General features: G+C 32.6%; 1 protein-coding gene across 3 annotated transcripts in view; it reads right to left on the reverse strand.

Moving 5' to 3' along the window:
• LOC114334824 (open rectifier potassium channel protein 1) overlaps window positions 1-26,828 on the reverse strand; it is a 185,368-nt gene that overhangs the window by 23,117 nt on the left and 135,423 nt on the right. For all 3 annotated transcript variants that reach the window (XM_028284942.2, XM_050651345.1, XM_028284924.2), the window contains 2 exons: window positions 25,003-25,124; window positions 13,255-13,477 (listed from right to left, as the gene is read on the reverse strand). In XM_028284942.2, the coding sequence (XP_028140743.2) occupies window positions 13,255-13,477; window positions 25,003-25,124 (345 nt within the window). The remainder of the gene's footprint in view (window positions 1-13,254; window positions 13,478-25,002; window positions 25,125-26,828) is intronic.

Below are 26,828 nucleotides of genomic sequence, written 5' to 3' on the forward strand. Positions count from 1 at the left end.
AGAGAATATTCGCTGTAACTAGAGGAGCAAATCAGAAACAGGAAGCAAAGGAAAAACGAACCAGTGGATAGATATATCACGGATATTCAAACATTAATCAGAAGAGAAGGATCTTTTTCAAGAAACCAAGAACTGGAACGGATATATAAAAATATGCTGCCAGAATATAAGCTTTATGATCGCCGCCGGGACTTCGAAAATTTATCGGAATTGCAAGAATTAGCCCAAGAATACGAAACTTTAGAAGACGAAAGGACCCGAGAAAATCAAAATTTTCGCGGAAGTTGGAGACGTACACACCCTACAGGATACGTTGCCAAAAGGACATGCTTTCGATGTAGGATGCCAGGTCACTTCCGTAAGAATTGTAAAAACCCATGGAAAAAGTTTTGTTCGCGATGCGGCAAAGAGGGGGTCTGCAGCAGTGACTGCTGTTCCAGACGTCAGGGAAACGAATAACACACTGGAGAAACAAGGAGTCGTCCCAGTCTGAGGAGCAAGATTCGACTCCGTTCGTTCTCCTAACTTTAGTTGTATTTAAAACCCATCTTTCTTTTCCCATTCTTCTTAACACCTCAACATTCATGAGTCCATACATGGAATTGATAGAAGCATGCTATTTAAAGTGACAGTGAGCAAAATTAAGATAGATATGATGGTAACCATCGTTCTGAAAGGTACATACGTACGTTAAGAAAGATAAGATCCAAGGAGCAACAGAAAAAGTTTGGCTTAAAGTCGGTGAGTTGAAAACCAAATACATGTGCTGTAGCTTCGTCAACTTATTTATAACGACAACAAATATAAGAAAAAAAATGAAAGTAATCATTGCTATAAACAATTGAATTAATATACAAGTAGAGATAAGAAAACAATTAGGTCAATAACTCAATTCAAGTGGTAAACATTGTTACAATAGGCTTCTGGGAAATTATTTGTCCAAGTAGGTACATGCGTTCAAGTGGTATATCAGTTCATTAGCAAATCAATACTGCGTTTAATCATAATATGGTAATCGTATCTGTACATGTGTCTCAGACAGACGCAAAAACACAGAAAAAATAAATACACAACACATATGTTTGTTTCATCTCGAGAGTTTATAGAGCTTCAACCTATTGAATTTGCAACACCATAATATTGTTACATAAGTTATTCAAAATATATGGGAGATATCTTAACTTATCTGCATCAATTAGAATTAAGTCACATAAAGATTGCACTTACATTATATTTAAAATATGTTTTTCTATGGATGCTATACAATGTGCAACTTCTCTCACTACTTACGTACATTCAAAACGAACAATTTCCCATTCTGTGAGAAAAGTCGGCCATTGCAGTGAGAAATATTTTTTCTCATGGGTTCCATACGTAGAATCGCGGTTTCCATGGAAATATGCACAATACAAACACGAATATTTTCGTGAAATAAAATGTGTCAAATCAAAAATTACCAGAAATTACCTTTCAAAACTGTTCAAATATAACTGGTAACTATAATTTTAAATAAATAAAAGTATATAAATATTAAGAATATTAAATACCTAGATATGTGTATAATATGTATTTTATTTCAATTTTGGCATATAATCTACATAAAAGCACCTACATTATTTAATTTTGAAGTTTCAACTCTTGACAAAAACGCATCGATAGAAAAAGTATAGTGTACAACACGTGAGATAACGACATATTTCTCCCTCGCTTGATTTGCGGCACTCTCCCCGTGCCTCGGCTCGTGCTAACAAACTTCTGCGCTCGTGAGAAATATGTCTTTTTTCTCTCTTGTTGTACAATATACTATTTTATTAAAATATGGCGTCATTATTATCTTCTCTTTTTTATTTTTGGTGTATGACTGTTTATTCTGGCATCTCAGCTCTCCCACTGATAATGAGTTTATGTTATATTATGTTATATTATGATTCTTCTAACAACTTAGCTTGTTTAAACATCCTCTATCATTTTATCTCATATAATTGATTTGGTTATCATGTTTAACTCCTGATTTTAGCATAGACTCCTCCTTATTTGCTTTTGAGAACGACACAGAGAGAGAGAGAGAGAGAGAGAGAGAGAGAGAGAGAGAGAGAGAGAGAGAGAGAGAGAGAGAGAGAGAGAGAGAGAGAGAGCGAGAGAGAGAGAGAGACAGAGAGAGAGAGAGAGAGAGAGAGAGAGAGAGAAAAGAAGAGGGTGAGACATAGTACTTTGTGCAAGAGAACTGAAATTAGACTTGAGAGTTAGGCTGGCAAGGTGTTATATTTTCTTGACCCGATTTACGGGATAGAAGCACTTAACGCGTCGACTACTAAAAAGTTGGAAGCATTTGAACTGTGGGTGTATAGAAGAATCCTGAAGATATCATGGACCGAGTATATAACAAACAAAGAAGTCGTGAGAAGAGTCAACAAAAGACTGGAAATATTGGAAACCATCAAGACACGAAAGCTGCAGTACCTGGGGCATGTTATGCGTAATGAGAGATACAACATACTTCAGTTGATTATACAGGGGAAAATCCAGAGCAAGAGAAGTATAGGACGGAGACGAATCTCGTGGTTGTGTAACTTGAGGGAATGGTACGGATGCACATCAACCGAACTATTCAGAGCAGCAGCATCTACGATCAGAATAGCCATGATGATTGCCAACCTCCGTCGCGGAGATGGGATGTGAAGAAGAAGAGACATAGAGATAGAAAGAGAAGGAGAGAGTAATAAATAAGTGTTAAGTATCTATTTCTTATTCGTATCTCTTCAGAAGCATACAGTTTATTATATTTATTTTTTTATATAATCTTTATCCGGAGCCTTGTATTTTCCATCTTCTCTAGAAGCCCTACCACATGAGATGCTTTTCTTCATATCTGTCGTTATTAAGCCTTCAACTCCTATTCATCGTCTTAGAATAGAATAGAATAGAAGAGAATAGAATAGAATAGAATAGAATAGAATAGAATAGAATAGAATAGAATAGAATAGAATAGAATAGAATAGAATAGAATAGAATAGAATAGAATAGAATAGAATAGAATAGAATAGAATAGAATAGAATAGAATAGAATATAATAGAATAGAATAGAATAGAATAGAATAGAATAGAATAGAATAGAATAGAATAGAATAGAATAGAATAGAATAGAATAGAATAGAATAGAATAGAATAGAAATATGCTTTATTGTCACTGAAAATTTTTAAAATTTTATGGACAAAGCTTACATACAGTCAAAAGAAAACATAATATCAATAACAAATAAAAACTACAATTTACTAAAATTAGATAAATCGTCAATATATGTACAGTATAATATAAGATATAAAATCCAAGACAAAAACAATTTATTGCAAAATTTATATCAATTGTAAATTGAACATACTTATAACAAATAAAATAAAATACATAATGAACTGAAATGTTTATGCTACTGCGTATGAAACCCAATTTTCTTAGTTATTCATTAAGAAATTCTTCTATTGAATAGTATTGGTCTTTTAGATAGATAGGCTTTTGTCATTTTACGGAACTTTGGGAAAGATGTTGCAGATTTAAGTTGTAACGGGAGATGGTTGTACAGATTCTTTGCGGAATATAATATAGATTTCTTTACTAACTCGATGGATGGAATCGGTAAATAAATGTCAAAGATTGAATTTCTGGTGGATTAAATATGATTGGGCCTTGCTGGAAAGACATGAAGGTGTTTACGAATTAAACAAACCGTTTCTAGAATATATAAAGAGGGAAGTGTTAAAATTCCGTGATCTCTGAAGTAACTTCTGCAATGTGTAGATCTTCTGAGGCCAAACAGATATCTTATTGCTCTTTTTTGCAATTTAAAAATAACATCAAATTGAGCAGCTGTACTAGAACCCAAAAAAGGAAGACCATATCGAAGAAGAGACTCGAACAACGAAAAATATGTTATTTTAGAAGATGCCAAATTGAGTTCCCTTGAGACAGATCTTATTGCATAGCAAGCTGAGGCGAGTCTCTTACTTAACGAATCGATATGAAGGGACCATTTGAGGTTGCTGTCTAAAAAAAGACCAAGAAATTTTACAGAATCAACGGTACTGATCTGGATGTTATTAAGACGCAAAGGTTGAAGAGCTCCTTTATAGGATAATGCTACTGTTTTATTTACGTTAAAAGAGAGTAAATTAGAGTCAGACCAGGTCTTTATCGTCAGTAGATCCGAAGTTATAGTTTCATGAAGAGATGCAATAGTTGAGTAAATCATCTCCACGTTGCGAATTATCTCTCTGTGGGATACCCTAACTGACCTCTTAAAAACGTCCATTTCAACTTTCTTCAGCTTCTTTAGTTATTCCATTTACATGACCATAAAAAGAATACCTGAGAATGAAAATAATATAGAAGTAGACAACTATACTATTGAAAGTGTGGATGCCTTCACATATCTGGGCACAGAAATTAATCAGAAGAATTCCATAAGTAGCGAAATTAATACACGTAGGTATTTACATCATAAATATTGCCCAAAAAATATAAAAAGTATCGAAAACTTCGACTTTTCACCCTCCGTAACTCTGGCACCCTTGATTTTATAACAATTATGTATAGAATATTTTTTGTTTTAAATTTCACGCAGAGCATTTTTGTATATAACATTGTTTTCGCTAAAGCATAGTTTTAGAAATATTGACGAAAAACTTAAAAAAACTACTAATTTACCGGCTTCTCTCCCATCTCCCTCCCAAACCGGAAGCTCAAAATGGTGTAACTTTTTACTGAACAATATGTGGACCATATAGAACATTTTGGTGTGGGAGGAAAACTTTTACTTTGGATATTTGTGTTAGGCCTTTTTTTGGACCAGTTATAATATACTACCTCCGTAACTTTGGAACCATTCATTTTAGAAAGATTATGCATAAGGCCTTTTTTATTTCAAATTTAATGTAGAACAATTTTGTATAGAAGGTTGTTCTTGCTAAACCGCATAGTTTTAGAAATATTGGCGAAAAACTTAAAAAACTACGAATTGACCGATTTCTCCCCCCTCTCCCCCCCAAACCCGACGCTCAAAATGGTGTGACTTTTTTCTGGACATTGTGTGGACCATATAGAACAATTTGGTGTTGGAGGATAACTTTCACTTTGGATGTCTCGGTTATGCCATCTTTTGTATCAACTATACAGCAAAAGAACCAAAATGACTATCTACAGAACATTGATTAGACCCGTAGTAACCTATGGTTGTGAAACCTGGATAATGACGAAAAAAGATGAAACCCAACTCAGGACATTCGAGAGAAAGATACTGAGAAAAGTATATGGCCTGGTGCAAGACGAAGACTGTACAGGGAGAATCAAGAGAAAAGCCAACGACTGTCATGGCTGGAACATGTTCAGTGACAAGCAGATACTAAAATGACAAAGAAGATAAGTATTACAATGGAAGCCGGTCATCATCATCCAACCAATTCACGTCCACTGCTGAACATAGGTCTCCCCAATTGTTTCCACACTTCACGGTTTTGTGCTGATTGTTGCCAGTTTTTACTAATCCGCCTGATATCATCTGTCCATCGTGTAGGCGGCCTTACTCTACTGCATTTATCTTCTCTTGCTCTCCATTCCATCAGCTTTCGTGTCCATCTTGAATCTTTCAGCCTGGCGACGTGTCCTGCCCAGTTCCATTTGAACATGGTGATATCGTCGCCTCAAAGTAACAGTAGGATATGTAAAAAAAATGACTTTTGGGATAACCATTTCAAATGATTGGAAATAAACCCTTTTGTTGAGTGTAACATTAAGATAACTAAAAAGTGGAATATTTTTTCACAATATTATATATCCTTGTGTAGCTTAATTTTCTATAACTCATATTATGCTATAATGTAACACTAAGACAACATACATATTATATCCTACTGTTGTATTTTGTCGTTTACTAATTTTGGTCACAAAATATTAATGCAACACTAAGTTATCTTACGCACATCCTACTGTTAATGTAGTAGTGCCGAATTGCGAATATTTGTCTTTGTTTATATTAAACGGCTTGCACCCACAATGTTTATTATCTTCAGAAATCTTACCAAAGTTCTACTATTACATTCATGTTAAAAGTTGTATTGTGAGAATAAAAATGAATAATTCAGCCTCAGCCAATTTAAGTTATAAGAAATCTAAAATATCTAGTATAAGTCAATATTTAGTTTAGTCTGCATCCGATGTGACCAGTGACCACAACTAATTCTGATTAATTTTCCATTCTCTTTTGTTTGTCATTTTTGTTGTTGAGTTTTAAAATTGTCGGAAAACATGACAATGTATATTGAGTTTATAATTTATCTAATAAAATGTTTAAACAAAACGTTTGAACAACATTGTTTTGTTTTTTATAATAAAATGTGTAAAATTTTAAACAAAACTTCAGTACAAAAATATATGTTTATACCGGAATGGGACGTTTCGATGCCGCCGGTTCATCGCCAGTCCATTTCATCGCCGTCATATCTCGCATTTCCTAGAATTCCTAATTAATACTAAAAATAGCTAATAATTGTAACTGTCGAAAATTCGAAAATATATCAGATAGCGATTAATTGACTGGCGATGAATCGGCCGGCATCGGCATCGAACTGGCGGCATCGAAACGGCGGCGATGAAACGTCCTAGACCCGTTTATACAGTGAGGACGTTTGAGTTGGAATAAATTCATTATCTCGAGAAGGGGTGAATTTGAAGAGAAATCCTGAGACAATTCGATTTTTAATTTTAAATTATGACTTTTTGCCATATAGATCATACTACTGACGTCATCCATCTGGTTGTGATGACGTAATCGATGATTTTTTTAAATGAGAGTAAGGGTTGTGTTATAGCTCATTTGAAAGATTATTTAATTCTCTATTCAGTAATGTAAATATTAACATTATACAGTGTGTTCAAAAAATATTTTTTTTATTAAATTTTTTTATTAAATTATTTGACACAAAAAGAAGAATGTAAGCAATTTATTTAATTAAAAATACATTTTATTCTGTCAGAAAAACAGGTGATAATGTTTATCTCAAAAATAAACATTAATTTTTGCTTAAATTCTATGTTTAAGCTGCTAAGCGGCAGGTGGGTGGCAGATTTAACATTGAATTTAAGCGAAAAACAATGTTTATTTATGAAATAAACATTTCTTTTTGTTTTCTGACAGCACTCAAATGTATTTTAAAGTAAATTAATTACATACACTTTTCTTTTTGTCTCAATTAATTTAATAAACCAAAAATTTTTTTGGGCACCCTGTATAAATAATTATGTTAACGTTTACATTATGAATAGAGAATTAAATAAACTTTCAAATGAGCTATCGCACCACCCCTACCCTTATTTAAAAAAATCATCGATTACGCCATCACGACCAGATGGATGACGTCATTAATATTATACATATGGTAAAAAGTCATAATCTAAAAATAAAAATCGACCTGTCTCAGGATTTCTCTCCAAATGCTCCCATTCTAGAGATAATGAATTTATTCCAACTCAAACGTCCTCACTTTATAACACATATTTACGGATATCGTTAAAAAACAGATTAACTGTTAGAGCAACAGTAGGACAAATAACTTTTTTTCCAATTATTCTTTACTTTTTTATGAATTAATATAAATATTTATGTAAGGCCTGCAAAGTTATATACTCAAACAAAATTCCATGTAATTCCATTCAAATATAAAAAAGTTATTAGGTAATGAAAAATTCGTAAAAATTTCAATTGCGTTTTTCTCGAAACTACAGTATTTGACATATCCTACTGTTGCTTTAAGGCGACGATATGTTCTATAACATCTGCGATACCGGTTCTTTGTCTGAGATCTTCATTTCTTATTTTATTCCGTAGGGTTACACCCAGCATGGATCTTTCCATACTCCTTTGAGCAACCCGCATTTTCGACGCTGTTGCCTTGGTTAGATCAGTGTCTCTACTCCATATGTCATTACCGGCAGCACACATGGAAGCCGGTAGGAAATCGAAAAAAGGAAGGCTCAGGACGAGATCGTTGGATGACGTGTAAGACGACCTGAAAACCATGAATATAAGACAATGAAAGAGAAGGGAACAAGAGAGATCTGAAAGGAAGGACAGATGCCAGGATACCAGACAAGCAAAGACCCAAAAGAAGAAGAAGAAGAAGGGATACCCCAACTTACCTCTTAGAAACGTCCATGTCAACTTTGTTCAGCTTCTTTAGTTATTGTCTAAGTTTTGCTCCGTATAACAGACTATTTTTAATTCGAGCTTCATATGTGTTCTTTTCTTTGTTTCCCTATTTATTGACACCAGAGTATACTGTTTAAACAGCCTATTATTCTCCTATCCGAAGTTATTGTGAGTTACCGAACAATATAAGATATGCCGATGATACGGTGATTTTTGCCAGTAGCATAGATGAAAACGGACTACAATAATTATACATTGGAGACCGTGGAACCACATACGAAAAAGGGGAAGGCCACACATGCGATGGTCAGGGCCGGATTTAAGGGAGGGCAGGCTGGGCAGCTGCCCGGGGCCCCCACATTTCGGGGGCCCCCACAAAGTCTTAAACATAAGAGATTCATAACAGATATTGGCAGGAGATACAGGAACAATGTATGACAAGTATAAAATAAAGGAGCGAAGGAGTGATAATATTGCATTGTTCATGGTTATGTTTTTGACCTTCCACCGGGTGGGTGTATTGCTTCGTTTGTAAATTCTTATGAAGTGATGAGAAGAGAATTTTGTGATAGGAAACATGTAGATGCAGATAGTAGGCTTATGGATCACGAAATGTCTAAAGCACACGAAAGAATTGGGCGTATTGATACTGAAGTAGCAAAACAGATCGAAGAAATAAAGAATTATTGGAAAATGGTAACTCAAAGACTAATTTTAGAGTTATAAAGTTTATTTGTGAACGAGATTTAGCATTTCGCAGCGAAAAGGAGTTGTCGAGTTCATCACAAAATGAAAATTATTTGAAAATGCTCCAGTTATTAGCTGAATATGATCAATTTTTGAAACACCATATTTTAATAAATATTCAAATTCTGGAAGCGGACGTGTCAACTATCTTTCATCAACCATATGTGAGGAAATTGTACATCTGATGGGTCAAAACGTATTAAATGAAGTAGTTTCAAGGATTAAGAAGTCAAAATATTATTCAGTTCATACAAATCAATTAACTGTGACATTTCGTTACATAGAAGGTTTCACTCCTGTTGAAAGGTTTACCATATTTTTGCCAAATCGCCGTCATAAAGCAGAAGATATATTTAATTATCTAATGACATTTTTGCAAGAACATGATATCGATCTGAAAAACTGCAGGAGACCGTTCTACGTTAATGCGTCAGATATCAATGGAAAATACAATGGTGTTCAGGCTGAAATTATAGAACAAAAAGGTACATATCCATACGTGGGTGCTCCGTGCTCGGTGTAGCTGCTTAAATGGATACAGCATGCGCTCCCCTACATATAAACAGCAAACCAGTTAAATCACTGGTTGGCGATCACCAACGTATCTACTATGTGGAGCTGCTACATTGAGCACGGAGCACCCACGTATGGATACGTACCTTAACATCTTGGAGTTGTGGATTCCTTGTGTCGCCCACTCTCTAAATTTAGTTTCAAAAGCTGCAACTGAGTGTTATCATGCATTAGCATAGCACCGCATTCTTTAATTTCTTAAAAGAACTAGCTTATATATATTTTTCACTTCCTCTACATATAGATACAACTTAACAGAATGTTTTAAGCTGCGTCTTAAAGCGACAGCAATACAGACCGTGCCAAAAATATTATTGTTCCTAAAAGAGCAAATACTACTAGATGGTCATCGAGGTAATGCCGCAAAAGAACTAGTTAAAGGTTATATTCGGATTAAAGGAGCAATATCCAAAATTTCGGAAGACTATTAGCAACAATCTAAAACTCATTGCAAATGGTTTGTTGTACCTATAATCGAATGTGTTTACTGGAAACAGAGAGGATATCAGGGAGGACAAACAGAATAAGTCGTATTCTTCAAGATCCAAATATTGACCTTAATTCAGGAGTGGCAGCACTTATATCACTTATACAAATTTTACAGTCAAGACGTGACAATTTCGAAAGATATGAGAACATCGGGGAAGTTTAGAACTCAAAATTTTATCGGTATTATAGATTAGGTCAAGTCAGAGGCTTTCTGCATAGGATTCCATCCATTCCAATTTTGGATTTTTACATCATTTTGGAAAATTGGAAAATTTAACTCTGAATGAAATTGAAGCTCACTCACTAAAGCTTACCAACATTTATAGCATTGATTTAGATGAAAACTTATGTGTCCATCTGGTACAGTTTGTAAGATTCTTTAATTCATTTAAAGAGGAAATCAGCTCATCAAATATAACCAAAGAATTTCAAATGTACCAACTGCTAAAAAAAAAGAATATGAATTTTTCAAATGTTGAGGTGACACTTTGTTAATATTTAGGTCTGATGCTAACTAACTGCAATGGGTAGAGATCATTCTTAAAATTTAAGTTAATTAAAAATCGACTTCGGTTTATGATGGGCCAAAAGTGTTAGACTCATCTCTCTACAATGAGCATTGGCCACGATATCTAAATGCAACTTATGTCCCACATATCAAGAAATTTTTATTTAAAATATCTCGAAAAGTTCCCGGACTTTAACCATACATCTTACTATTATTTTTAGTATTTTACTCTAACAAGTTAGAGCTCTTGTACTTTTTATTATTTAAAATTATATTTATAAAAGTAGATCAATATTTTTTTAATGGTAGGAGGTAGGGCCCCCACACCAATTCTGCCCAGGGGCCCCCACAGGCTTAAATCCGGCTCTGATACCAAATAATATCTCATGAGAAATCTCATAGAGAAGACATTGTAACGTAGATGATTTTGATATGACCAAATCTAGAAACTTATCAATTAAAATGACCAACTGACTATGTAAGCTTTATGGTAATTTAAGATATCCTTACACAAAACTCTATACACTCTGTAATCTACAGACGTGAGTACAGTGAGTAGCGAATTAATAATACTACATGTCTCATGCCTTTCAGATTATTTATTAAATTTACATGTTTTTAAGCAGGTCGCATGGGAATTTATTTTAGAGAAGAGTCATAGTAATGTTAAAATATATTTTATCGCCAACCGTCACTAAAGTCATTCATTATTGTACTCATTTGCGGGAGTAAAGTAACACTTTATTGTACTGAAAGAAGAATTTTACTTTACCTGCCGCGATTAATCAAATTAATCGAGATTGAATGTAAGTGGTCGATGCCAGTAATCGAATGGCGAGTTTGAGTGGATTTAAATTTATTTACTTTAATTATTAAAAATATTGTACGCAATTTGCGATATTATCAGTAGTAATTGCACAAGAGCTCTGAAATTATTGAATTTTTCCCAAGTGACACTTTGATAGTTTTAATTTCATGAGCCGAAGGCGAGTGAAATTATGTCAAAGTGTCACGAGAGCAAAAATTCTATATTAATTTCAGAGGTCAAGTGCAATTTGTTGCGATTATTTCATGAATAAAACTGTTCAAAACCAAAAATTTTATTGTAATTTATTTATGTAAGTACCATTAAACACACAGTTTTTATAAATAGTTGACGATTGAAAGTCATCACTTTTATAATTTTTAAAACATTAATTGTCATTAATGTCACTGAATGTATTTTTTCGTAGCAACGAAGGGCATCTGACGTAATATACTTAACGACGGGAGATTATCAAAAATTATCGATTTAATTCAGATTTCTGTAGCTTTTTATTGGTCAGAATCTCATATGAATGAAATAATCAATTAAATTTATGTCAAAAAGTTAAATTCTGTAGTAATTATTTATTTATTAACTAAAACTTTACCGATTTAGTAATTATTGAATATTGATAACTAACAATTAAAAATCGAAAGCGGCCATCTTGCAAGTTATCTGTCATCAGTCATCACTGGAATAGGAATAAAAGAGATTTAATTGTATCACAAATTTTTCAGGTATACTTTTTGTTAGAACACATATTATGTATCTACTTAATATAATTTCTTTTTATTTTTAATATGTATTTTCCGTTGTTGTCGTTTATAACCCCAGTGGTTCGGACGACATTAAATTAAAAAGAATATTGTAAATATATTCATATAAAATAAATTAAAACTTTACCGATTTAGTAAATTATTCAATATTGATAACTATCGATTAAAAATCGAAAGCGGCCATCTTGCAAAAGTTATCTGTCATCACTGTCATGAAATTATTATGACGTCTAAAATTTAAAAAGTTCTTAAATTGTAAATTGCAAGTGAGTGTTAAAACCCATATCAAATTATTGTAGAAAGTGAAATTGTAGATTTATAAAATATATTTTGGCATTATCCAATCTGTCAATCTTCCAGTACTTCATTTCTCTAGTTTTTAATTCAGGGATTATTAAAATTAAAGATAATTATGAAGATTATGAAGATTATTTCATTCATAGGAGATTCTGACCAATAGAAAGCTACATAAATCTAAATTAAATCGATAAATTTTGATAATCTCCCTTCGTCAAGTATATTACGTCAGATGCCCTTCGACGAAAAAATACATTCAGTAACATTAATGAAAATTAATGTTTTAAAAATTATAAAAATGATGACTTTCAACCGTCAAATTAATATTTATAACAACTGTGTGTTTAATTGTACTAATTTGTACTTACATAAATAAATTACAATAAAATTTTGGTTTTGAACAGTTTTATTTATGAAATAATCGCAACAAATTGCACTCGATTTTTAAAATTAATATAGAATTTTAGAGCTCTTGTGCAATTACTACTGATAATCGAATTAAAAAAAATTGTGTAGTGTTATAATGAGATTTTAAAGAAGTTAAATACACGACAAATTTTTATTCATTTTTTTTAATTTTATATTATTTTTAAATAATTACAGAGCCCAAACTTTTACGTAGTCAACTTGAAGGTGCCAATCATCGGAATTCAAATTGCAAGTTGATTTCCAATCAAATTATGTTGGCGATAAAATGTTTTATGCACCATGTCAGTAAAGACTCTTTATCGAACTCGTCTGTTACTCGCTTCGCTCGCTACGTTCGCTCTCTTCGTAATATCAGGCTCGTTCGATAAAGTGTCACTTTACTGATTTGGTTCATAAATAACTATTATTGTTTCAATTCAGTATGTTTTATCTCACCTGCAACAAAATCTCCAAATCCAATAGTTGTTAATGTAACAAAAGCATAATAGACAGATACGTCGTAGTTCCAGTTTTCAAAAAAACTCATGATGGTGGCCGGCAGAAAAATGAAGAAAGTTAAACCTGGAACTGCGTATAGAATGATTTGACCTATAAGTCCCAATTTGGCGGTATTCTTTTCTAGGCGTACCTTCTTCCATCTGTCATACAATTTTGTGAACTGAAACAAAAGTCTATATTATTGGGGTGATAATACAAATTAATATAATGCAAAATATAGTCCAAGAACTTTACAGAAACTTGTCTGGTCTATCTTTTTACCAAGACTAATGATCCATGTAATAAAGCATTCAGCTGGAAACTCATTCTGCGAAGCTCTTAGAGCAGCTCAAGATAGAGACCAATAGAGAAACATTGTTAGGAATATTGGAAGAAATCACAATCTTCAGTAATGGGGACAAGAGAGGGAGAAAATGATCTATATATTTAGCCCATATTTATTGTTACATTGGACAATTCATGGTATTTCGATGACGTAGCATTTCAAGATATTTTATAAGATATAAAAGTTCTAATCTGTTTTTGGAAAGCTGGACGGCCACTAAATAATTATGGTATAAAATAAACTTCAAGCTTACGAAATGTGAGTGTATCCAAGCCATGAGCTTGGTTGACAGCTTGACAAATGAAGAGGTATTACAACGTTTAAAATAAAACGAGAAGTAGCTAAAATGAATATTCCAATCTGAATGCGACACACAGAACGATATGAAGTCCTCCATTTTATTATTGAGGGCCATTATTATTAAATATATGGAAAGAGGAACATCATATCTTCTTAACCTACTCAAGTGGTTAAATCAGTCTTAGTCATTCCTATTAAAAGCTGCTGATTAAAAATATTATAGCTAAAATGATAACCAACCTTCAGTAATGGACATGGTATGGAGAGAAGAAGAGAATAATTTTCAAGCTCCTATTTATAGGATAAGGAACTTCAAGATAAAGCAAGCGTATGGAGACTATTGCTGTCACTTGAGATAAAACAGTTTTCGTTATTAAATAAGATTGAAAATAACAGAACACTACTATTTTCATTTTTTTGCTACCCATAAAACGTATTTTTGAGAACATCAATGTATTCTTCAATAAGTTCGTTGTCGATAGGTATTAGCAATATTTTGGAAAGTAGTTGTTTTCCAGGCTAGTACAGCTGTCTGAGGAGGATGGTTTCAGCCCTATTATTAGTGTTGAAATCGTTCTCAAAACGTATTTATTAATTAGGAACTGAAATCGGGTAGTGTGTATGAGAGTGTATACTTTGGACATGTTATGAGAGCAAACACAGAATACATGGAAGAACTCATTATACAAGGAAAGGTGGAAGGCCGAAGATCACGAGGAAGATCCCCAACAAGATAAATCGATCAAATTACAGGAATATGCAAAAGACCTACGCATGAGTTAAAAGAAATGAACAGAGACAGAGATCTTTGAGGCGGACAATACACGACATCATTCGACCACTACACTCCCTCTGGGGGGTCAGGATTGAAGAGAGAGAGAGAGAGAGTATGAGAATGAAGGGATAGTAGTTCAATAGCTTTATGCCAGGAACTTTGTGTATAAATATAAGAGGAGAAGGATAGCAGTTCTCCTTTATGAAACAAGTTTATGCAGGATTGTTATCTCCACTGACAAAATGTCGTGCCTATGTCTCCGCTTAAGCAGCAACTACAATGCTCAGCATCAGCATTATAGTACATTATTTCACGGTTTTTGCTGTAAGTTTTAAAGAACCACTTGGACTGACATGATATTTGGCATACGCTTAGCTAGCAAGTCAAAAAAAGTGATATTGTACCTATGTGTGCTTTTGCCCTGAGGGTGGGTTTCACCTCTTCTCGGGGGTGAAAAAATATACTTTTAAAATAAGTCGGGGAATAGATAAAATGACTAATTTTAAGCAACATTTGTTCTATAGAGTTTTTTCATTAAGTCAATTCTTTTCGAGTTATTTGTGAGTGAGTATGATCATTTTTTAACAAAATAACCACGTTTATAGACGGTTTTTCGCAAATAACTCAAAAAGTAAGTTTTTTGTCGAGAAAAACATTCTCAGCAAAAATATAGCGTCTAATAAAGTGAAAAAAATGGTGTATGCATGAGGTTTCTAGACCTGGTAGAAGCAGAGTTATAGCTAATGAAAGATAGGTTTATATTCGCCAAATTTCAGATAGAATATTTCAACGTAAAATATCCAAAGAATGAAGCCATTTTTGGAGAAAACTCATTACAACCTTTTTAAAGTGTTAAACAAAATAACCACGTTTATAGACGGTTTTTAGCAAATAACTCAAAAAGTAAGTTTTTTGTCGAGAAAAACATTCTCAGCAAAAATATAGCGTCTAATAAAGTGAAAAAAATGGTGTATGCATGAAGTCTCTAGACCTGGTAGAAGCAGAGTTATAGCTAATGAAAGGTAGGTTTATATTCGCCAAATTTCAGATAGAATATTTCAACGTAAAATATCCAAAGAATGAAGCCATTTTTGGAGAAAACTCATTACGACCTTTTTAAAGTGTTTAAAAAAATCTTTATTTCTGTTTTTATAAAAAAAGTTTCTAGCATCAAATATAAGCACATTAGGCTAAAACTAAGGTTGGTCCCCTTTGCTTTGGCAAAAAAAAAATCGGGAAAATCATCCCCTAATTAGCAACTAAAATGCAATTAATCGTTATCGCTTCACAGGTTGCTTTAGTTATGTTGTGTTTATATGACATGTAAGTTTAATCCATTCAAACTGCTTATTTTTAAAAAAATTTGGTTTTAAAATAAAATTTTTAAAAATTTTAATTTTGAAAAAAATGTTTTTTTCAAAATAATTTAAACATTATTTAAAATACCAAAAATCTTAAATATAGTCTGGGCAGATTATCCGACAATAGGCCATTTTTGGGAACAGTTATTTACCAGCAATTTTATTACTGGAATCGAATCTTATGATTGCATATATTAATAATATAGATATGCAAAGTCCGCAGATAGTGTGCTACTTTTTTTATAAACAAAATGGTGCCCGAAAATCGTGTATTTTTTTTAATTTTTGCTCTATAACTCCAAAGATTTTAACTTTACACCAAAAACGTCCAAATAAAAATGAACCGTAACTAAATTCTGCATAGAGGCGTGTTTTTTCCAATTTACTTCGACGGAAATTTTTCCCGAAAAACGCGGGTTTTTCCAACAAAATCTTTAATTTTTAACTAAAATTTTAGATAAGTAATTGTTTATCAATAATTAAATAACTTGGTAATATAAAATATCTTTTCGTCTAGATTATAATTCCAGAAGCCGATGGAAATTAAATGGACAGTTTAGCAACAATTGAATTGTTAATTAAAAATTTACGGTCGCTATAATAACCACAATAATTACGATACATAAGAATAACTATGATTTTTTATAAAAAGACACTGTACCTATCTAATGCACTTTACAAAATGGGACTATTTAAGCGAACTCAGGAATATTTTAAAATTATAAACAATTTTTTGGCTTATAAACAAACGAATATCTCGGGAAATATTAAATTAAATTAAATGGTGAAAACGGTATTGGAAAAAAAGCAGCAGGGCACTTCTTTTAAAAGAAAAAACGTTTAGTTGTAATGAGTGGTTCCTGAGATACTTCCGGTCAAAGTTGATCGGAATTTACGGCAAAGATATAAACAAAACGATCATAATTTTTGAACCATCACCTTTTCGTTTTTGTCCTCATTCTCCACACTAATTTTCATACGTTTAAAATACTCATAACATTTATTATAATAAAAACTATCGATATTACAAGTGAAAATTGCCAAAAATAGCAAAATTCCAATCAAAAATTAGGTTAGAGAAAAAAAATGTAATTTCAAAGTTCAAAATCGGTACACGTTAAAAAAATGCATGTTCTCGGCTTCCCATGGAGCAATTTTCTTCATTCCTTTTTTCTTCCAAAGTAACTCGAGTAGAGCCATCTAACTAACGCATTATTAAATGTCAAAGTGGCTTTTGTTTTTTTATAGTAAATTAATTTTCTTCTCTTTCTTTTTTTCAAGTTCTCAGGTTATATACATTTACTTTTGTTAGTGGATAGTAGCTCATTTTTAGTCTATTTTATAGTATCCTAAACAGGTACATAATGACTAAGAATAACAAGAAATAGTTTAGTACCGTGTATTGCCTCGTAATTAGATACTCATCTTCTTATTCCAAAAAATATATTTGAATAGGATTTAATTTCTTATGACCTCTAGCCTACGTAAAGAGTAAGCTTATATAAATGCTGACCTCATACAAGCGATGTATATAATAATGTCACATTAACATCCGCATGCATAAATAATTTATGGCGATTTACCGCAGCCAGTTGTAAAAGCTCTTAAAGAAATTTCTAGTCGAATATAAAACAGAGTTTGTTAAATCGTGAGTTACAGCCTTCGAGTTAGAGCATTATTATTATACAGTGTGGATATCAAGTCTTACCCCCCTAGTAAACTCCGTTATTTAAGACAAATATGAAAAATGCTCGGACCCGTCAATTTTTTATTTTAATAGAGGTATTTTATAACATAAAAAAATTGTCACCCGTTTCATCCCCTTCACTTGACAGCTACCCCCTCAGATTTTTTAAATAGCAATGGGGGTCGTGCGATAGTTCGTTGGAAAGGGTTTGAAAAGAAGAATTCAAAAATGTATCACACTTTACTTTAACCTCAAGGGTATGTTTGTTAATAACGATTAATTGTTTGGAGATACACTTTGCGAGAAGATGGATTGGACGTCGTGGATTCATTGAATGGCCACCAAGATCACCAGATCTGACTCCTCTAGATTTTTACCTATGAGGTTACCTTAAATCCAAACTGTATGGGAGCCAGTTGACGACACTTGATGAACTCCGTCAAAGAATAATCGAAGAATGTAATAGGATTGATATGGAGACCCTACAAAGTGTCAGGGGAGGCAACGAAACAAAGAATCTACTTCTGCCAGGAAGTAAATGGAGAACATTTCGAGCATCTCCTGCAGTAATTTAAATTTTCTTTAGAATAATTTGGCAGTTCCTTTAATTTTAAAGATGTAATTTATTACAATATTTTTTGTAATAATTTTAAATAAAACAAATATTTTAAATAAAATACAAAATTTCAAACTTGTACATTTTTGAATTCTTCTTTTCAAATTCATTCCAACGAACTATCGCACGACCCCCATTGCTATTTAAAAAATCTGAGGGGGTAGCTGTTAAGTGAAGGGGATGAAAGGGGTGACAATTTTTTTTATGTTATAAAATACCTGTATTAAAATAAAAATTGACGGGTCCGAGCATTTTTCATATCTGTCTTAAATAACGGAGTTTACTAGCGGGGTAACACTTAATATCCACACTGTATGGAGATTAGAAAAATAATTAATTACTTTCTTTAATTAATCAGTGCCATTATTTAAATTATCGCATAATTATTGGAGTATTCCATCATGTCTTCTGTTTTAACAGCAGCTTATAAAAGTGACTCAGTTTGCTATCTTAAAAGGAGTCACACAAAGTTCTGCACTTTCGCCTTTGCTATCCGCAAGACGTGAGGTGCAAATTTGCAAATTCTACTCTTCTAAAGAGCTCTTCTTCTATTCTAAAGGTACTCTAACCAGTGCCATGGGTAAGAGACTAAAAGCTGTTGAATCTTTTTAACAATGTAAGTCTAGAATGGTCAACCTAGATAACGCAAAAAAACTAATAAGTACTTCTTCCAGAAGACGCCAGAACTCGCGGTTGAAATTCCTGAGGAGATGGTTTGACCGCTCATCGTCAGCAATCTTTCGTATAGCAGTTTCCAAAGCTACAGTTGCCATTTGGATAGCCAACTTTCTAAAGGAGACGGCGTAATAAGAAGCAGGAGGCAGGGCCGCCGAGAGGGATGAGCGGGTCCCGGTAAGAAGTGAAGAGCGGGCCCCCGGCAAAAAGTGAAGAGCGAAAAAATTGTGTATTTTTTATGGACATAAAATTATCAATAATAAATAATAATAAACATTTCAAATATAACTTTTATTATATTTTGATTATATTTTTATTTATAGTGAAAATATTTACCATACCGATGCTTTTCGAGTTTTTTCATTGGCAAAGATATCTATAATTTTCGGCATGATTTTACCAAATCATTCTCAATACACAAAGTTGTTAGGCCAGGTTACTGATCCTGTTTCATTTTAGATATCATAGCATTTTTTATGATAGAAAGAAAACTAAAGGATATTTTCCTTTTTTGCGACTTCCACCGGTAAGGTGCAAAATATTCTTGACGCTATAACGAACTTAGGAAATAATGATTCCAATTTAGGATGTTTCCTTTAATTAAGTAAATATATTGGAGAAAGTAAGATTCACAAATATTCTCCTTGTATATTTCTAGCGTCTTCTTTATAAACTCGCACAATATATCAATTTTTTTCTTTATACTGTCGTTATCTTTATCTCAGAATGTCCATAAAATATTAAATATCCAATGAATCTCAATTGCTGCATTAAAATATTCTGGTTAAGTTGCTTATTATACAATCTATGACAATATTAAATATTTCACAGCGAACTATTGCGTCGGGCTCAAAATAATTTTTTTTGCACGATTGATTATTTTTTACTGTTTACCGTGACAGATTTTACGTCAGTAGGTGACATTTACTAGCAACTCGACGGTAAGTAATCCAACTCAACGGTAAGTACTCCAACTCGACGGTAAGTAATTCACTTACCGTCGAGTTAAAAAATCTTTTAATTTTAATTTATTTTTTGAAAGAATAAAGGAAACTAACGAATTATTTATTAATATTGAAACTTATGGTACAATTTGTTAAATTATTTTGCAGAATTTCTAAATATGGAATTTTATCGTCTGGTTTACTAACGACTGTAAAAGTACGCTGGATGTTCGTTTTTGTATTGGGTACTTTTACAATCATTAAACCATCGGTTTGTTGGATGTCATTCATAGTAATATTATATAATTCTTCTCTTCTACAGGCACCAGATATTCCCAATATCATTGCGACCTACAAATTATGAAAAAATCTTCATTAGAGTATTTCTTCTACCTAAACTAGCTTATATTACCTTGTGAACTAGAAATTCTTCAACCGGTGCTTCCATCAGAAATTTTTCAAATTGCTCCCGTGTAAAAATGCTCGCTTTCTTAGGCCTATAGCCAACATTTTTTCTCTTCAAATACGCGATCAAAGTTGAAAACTTGGAAATATCAATGCCATCATAAAGAAAAACGGTGGATTTAATCATTGAATATTCTGCCCAAAGGCTTCCAGGAGCTTTCAACTGCATATGTCTTTGAACGAAATATGCCAATAGAGTCTTTTCTTCGATTCTTAAATTCTTGCCTTCGCACCATTTTTTAAAATTTTGGTAGGTATTTTGATAACGGATTTTGGATTTTTCGGGAATAATTGCGGAACACCCTTCTTCCCAAGCCCGTTCAATTTCTTCAATTCACTTTCGCTCATATTTTAATTTATAATAATCAAAATTGTACTTAAAATTATTGAAAACTAAATAAAAACTCAATTCTCCATTGTTGTTATGCACCCTAGTTACTACCTAACAACCAAAGTATCTATCTTGATAAAATGAATGAAACTAGTCAATATGACGAAAATGTTTAATTTTATAATTTATAATGGTATCAATCGTGCAAAAAACGTTATAAGCATGTCGAACGTTAAGGCAAGCCGCACACCAAAGAAACATGAAACGAAAAACATGAAACATGAAACGAAAAACCTGTTTCATGAAAAGAAATCACTGCTAAACAAATCTCAAAGTCCGTCTATCAATGAAACGAGTGTGATTCATGCTAATGACACATTTTTATTTTCGGAGAGTCTCATAAATGGCCGGACGTATATTTTTTAACAGTGGTTTATTTCCATGAAACGTAATTTACGTTTCATGTTTCTTTGATGTGCGGCCTAGCTAAGGGTAACCGATCTCAGACAATAATTGGAGTCGTCGCTCCGCTCCTCCTCCAAACAATTGTCTTCAATCGGTATAAAACCCTTACCGTTCTCCATACTTAATATACTATATCAGTCGCCTCAATACTAGGCCCTATATTTCAAAATAGAGGTAAAGGTCATATTAAATATAGCTGAGTATTAACTAAACGCACCATATTCTATCGGTACTTGTTTTTTTTTGTAGATTATTTTTATAATAATATTTTTCTTATATTCTTGTTTGAATTAATAGTTTCTTTTTTGATCTGTTTTCGTTTTAACCAAATTAGGCATTTTACAAATCTAAATATTCAAAAATGTTAAAATCAACAAAAGTATGGGTACTCATCCAATGATTTACAAAGTTTTAACTTCTTATAATTTTCAATTTCTTGATATTTTAACCAAACTATGTGTGAACTGTATTATCCAATACGCACTCGTATGATGCCATTAAAACACTAACGTCAGCAGGATTGATATCTTTCAAATTTCGCAGAAAAATACCAAACTGAACAATCCAGTTTTAATTTGAAAATATTGAAATCTAGGTCTAGTGCTACCGTATGCGTATGCTTATATTTCTGTTAACAAAAAATGTGTTAACAAGTGAGATACTGGGTGTGGCAAATTAGCGATTTAATTTTTACAATAGTAGTACTGCAGGTGAATTTCAATGAACAGATAATAGTTTAGTTGGCAATGCTACTTTAAATCAGACAATAATATTAATAAATCAGATTTTGAACAAAATACATGCATTATAAAATATGTAGGTATACAGGGTGTTTAGTAAAGAATGGACCAAAGCGTAACCTTAGATTCCTTAGGTCTTAGGTTAAAATAGGTCGATTTAAGCTAACTTACCTTAGTACAAAAGTTGATAATAAATGAAATACAGGGTGACAAAGTTAAACTTTTATATTTTATTTTTGAATATTTTTTGACAGGCATGGGACAACAACACGAAATTTGGAAAGTGGTGCTGGTACTATACACCCTGCTAAATTATGTTAAACAAACGTTTCTGGCTACTACCAGAGGCGTACGACGGGGGAACGTGAATTTACTTTGAACCCTTCCTAAATTCTACGCCACTGGCGGAATTGCTATTCTAGTGCAATTTTTTGATTCTTTAATAAATTATATGCAAATAACTTACTCTTCATTTGTAACGATAAAGCCATTAGTTTTCGAGATATTTAAAGCTAAACACGAAAGAGCATAATATATTTTTCAAAATAAGTGTGCCTTTTCATGTTAACTTCAAATATCTCGAAAACTAATGACTTTATTGTTACGAATGAAGAGTATATTATTTGCATAGAAAGTATTGTATAATTTAAAAATTATGCTAAATAGCAGTTTCATCAGTGGCATAGAATTTGAGAAGGGTCAACCATTCACTTTCCCCTGTCGTACGCCTCTGGTAGTAGCCAGAAACGATTATTTAACATAATTTAGTAGGGTGTACAGTGTCTACACTTTCTGCCAATTATGACATGAATATGTCAAATTATTTTAAAGTATTCTTTTTTTTTTAAATAATTTATTCTTTATTTAAAACTTTAAGAATTATGTGTGCCCGGTACTATAAAACTATTTGACATATCCAAAAAAAGTTGATAAATAGCAAGCTGAAAATTTGTTAATAGCTTAATGGTGTCTAGTCGGACAAACTTTGATGTACGGGAACACTGGAACAGGGGAAGTTTTACTTGTGGAACAGGTTAAAAATTTGGAACGTCAGACTACGAAAAGGTCTCGTATATTTTATCGGACGAAACTTCCGGACAAAAACCAAAAAGTGTAACAAAGGCATTTGTTACCCTTTCATTGAACTCTCATGCAAAAATTAGACTGCTATTTATCACCAACATAATTTCTGTCATTTGACATGTTCCACTTTTCGGACTTATTAAAATACCCAGTTGGTGATAAATACCAGTCTGATTTTTGCATGAGATTTTAATGAAAGGGTAACAAATCAATTAGAAGTTCTCTATGGCAAAATACATGGGACGTTTTCGTAGTATGACGCTTCAAATTTTTAACCTGTTCCACACTTAAAGCTTCCCCAGTTCCAGTGTTCCCATACATCAAAGTGTGTCCGACTAGAGATCCTTAAGCTATTAAAAAATTTTCGGCTTGCTATTAATCAACTTTTTTTTAGTACGCGGGATCCAGGCCTAATAGTTATAATTGAAAAAAAGGAACAAGAAGAGAAATATACACACATATGGAATGGGGAAGAGAAAAGGAATTTTCAATGTACTAAAATATGTATTAGACAAGGGAAAGAAAACACAAGATAACCTAGTAACTAACAGTGACATAGAAAAGGAAGATGAAGATATAATGGGAAGATTCGGAGACGACAAAATTAGAAATGACAATGGAAGTCGACTAATACAAGATTTCAGCATACAAATATATATAGATACAAATGGGAGGAACATCAATTATTGATACAGCTATGATTGATGGTGAAGAAGAAGAAGTAGAGTGAGAAAAGTCAGCAAAACAATAATACAAGATGTAACAGTATACAGTCAAGCAGAATATGCAAGTAGAGACCTCAGAGAAGATGACTGGGATAATAGAGTGGTGTGAATGACGAATGTCTATATTTTGCTTTTAAGTCTACACTCATCTACAATTGAACACGATAATTCTAGCAGCTCTTTATTTTTAATTTTTTACTCCAGTTGCTTTATATTTTTAATATAAAACTTCACTCAAAATGAATGTCTTATGTCATAGAAACTAAAATTTCTTATTACGAATGTTTTACCCCTTATTTTTTGTTTCTTTTGCTCTTGAATTCAACTGGCATACGCTAGTTTCTAAATGATGACACTGCAAACGAATATTCCTTTAATATTAAGAAAACTTGAATACTATGTACTAAGTAATCTACAAATTATTCACTAATTAATTTTTATCAAAAGAGTGCTATTATATTAACAGTGCTCAAAGTATTAGAAATATGGTGTTATCGATTTTTGCTAACTATAACTTCCGTATGAGCCAAAGTTGTAGAAATACAACTTATGGGAAACGAGTTTAAACTTTTTGGTTTTAAGTCAAAGAAATAAAGAATAATTTAAAAACACTACTATTGAAGATGTAAAAAATATGCGAAAACACCTACAGAAGGCTGCTTAACGATAAAATGTGGAAAAATAGACACTTGAAAATATAAATTAAAACATACAAATTTGTAATTTCGATGGCCTAAAAACAATACCTCGTAAGTACCAAAAATTCAAAAATCACGCTTTTGGTGCCGCAGTAGGTACTGATTTAAACCTTTTCTACCAATCACCAAAAGTATAAAGGCGCAAAGCAATTCATCATCGTACTTTTCATTTCGTACTTTTCATCATCATGAATATCGTACTTTTCATCATGTGTCAATATCTCGCCTAAATATTTTTGCCTGCAATACCTCGTTTGTGTTTATTTTGCTGTGGTAGTTAATGTCGATTATAACGTAAAAGTTTGTTATGCAAGTTTATATTATAAAGTTTACCAGTCTGGCGATTGGTAGAAAAGGTGTATGTCAGTATTGCGGCGCCAGAAGAGTAATTTTTGGTACTTACGAGGTATTGCTTCTAGGGCATCAATTTGTCTAAATATGATGTAATCCGTAGATACCTATGAAAAAGAAGTATTGCCAATTAGTGAAACTTACTGATTTTCCAAAGAAGTCGCCCAGCGTAACCATAACGATACCATTCATTGGGATTCCAATTAGACCATAAATTATCATAAATATTCTGGTGAACATGGTGGTTGGAGAAAGATTTCCATATCCTACAAATAAAAGATATTGAGAATGTTGCTGGAAATTTCAATGGATCTTAGTACATATGTTACCGGCCAAACCCGATTTCAGGACAAACTAGATTGTCCTAACCGCGTTAGGATAAACTAGTATGACCTAGGCCAAACTAGTTTGTCCTAGGCCAAGCTAGTTTATCCTGATATAAATACACACACTTCAGGCCAAACTAGTTTGGCCTAGGCCAAACTAGTTTATCCTCATACAGGGTGTCTGCGTAACTTTGCACCATATGGGAAACTTTTTTAATATCAATTTTACGAAAAAAAGTCATTCTTTATAAAGTGCTCTGCATAGTCTAAAACCTAAGGTGCAATCATCAGATATCAAATTTTGTCAACAGTATACGAGGTATGTCAAAAAATATTAATTTCGCTCAAGAGCAAACTACCTTTATACTTCAAAATATCAAAAAAATTTATTATGAAAAGTTATAATATATACGAGACAGATATACGAGCAATAACAGCCATCTACGAGAAAAAAAATTTCTGAGATTTGCCTAAATTAGTGATTCCGAACATCATTTTTATTTATTAGACCTTAGTCCTGTCGCCAGGGGGGGTACAACGGCCTCGTTAATTCAGATGGACTTACTCAAGTTTTTTTTATGTATTTTGACCCGTAGAACACGAATTTTTTGGGTAACAGTTGATCCGGATGTCGATAAGATTGTTATAGACCAAGAACTTGAGGAATCAAATAACAGCGATTTTTGGCAAAACAAAACAATATTTTGTATTTTTTGGGCCATTTTAAGTAAAAAATATTTCTACAAGTTTTTTCGTAGGATGCACAGTTTTCGAGATAAACGCGGTTGAACTTTAAAAAAATCGAAAAATTGCAATTTTTGAACCCGAATAACTTTTGATTAAAAAATAAAATAGCAAGTCTGCTTACCGCATTTGAAAGTTTAAGTCAAATTATATCGGTTTTGATTATTTGCATTGGTAAAAATTTATTTTTTTATTGTTTAACAAAGCTATAAACACGTAGGGTTTCCCGTGCTTTTACATGCGTTTTAACGCATGTAACGTAGAAATAGTCTTGATTGCACTAGTACCTATTCTACCTACTCGTTCGATTTTAAATGAGAAATCATAGAAACATCACTCACGCACTAGTTGTTTGTAGCTTTGTTTAGCAATAACACAATAAATTTTTAGCAATGCAAATAATCAAAACCGACATAATTTGACTTGAACTTTCAAAGGCGCTAAGCAGAATTGCTATTTTATTTTTTAATCAAAAGTTATTCGGGTTTAAAAATTGCAGTTTTTCGATTTTTTGAAAGTTCAACCGCGTTTATCTCGAAAACTGTGCATCCTACTAAAAAACTTGTAGAAATATTTTTTGCTTAAAATGACCCAAAAAATACAAAATATTGTTTTGTTTTGCCAAAAATCGCTGTTATTTGATTCCTCAAGTTCTTGGTCTATAACAATCTTATCGACATCCGGATCAACTGTTACCCAAAAAATTCGTGTTCTACGGGTCAAAATACATAAAAAAAATTTGGGTAAGTCCATCTGAATTAACGAGGCCGTTGTACCCCCCCTGGCGACAGGACTACCTGTAATAACTCTTTTATTAATAATTTTAGGAAAAAAGGTATTCCTCATAAAAATCTGTGCATGGTCTAAACCTCAAGATGCAACCATCAGTTATCCAAGTTT

This window comes from Diabrotica virgifera, chromosome 5, assembly GCF_917563875.1.
Source record: "Diabrotica virgifera virgifera chromosome 5, PGI_DIABVI_V3a".
Lineage (NCBI taxonomy): Eukaryota > Metazoa > Arthropoda > Insecta > Coleoptera > Chrysomelidae > Diabrotica > Diabrotica virgifera.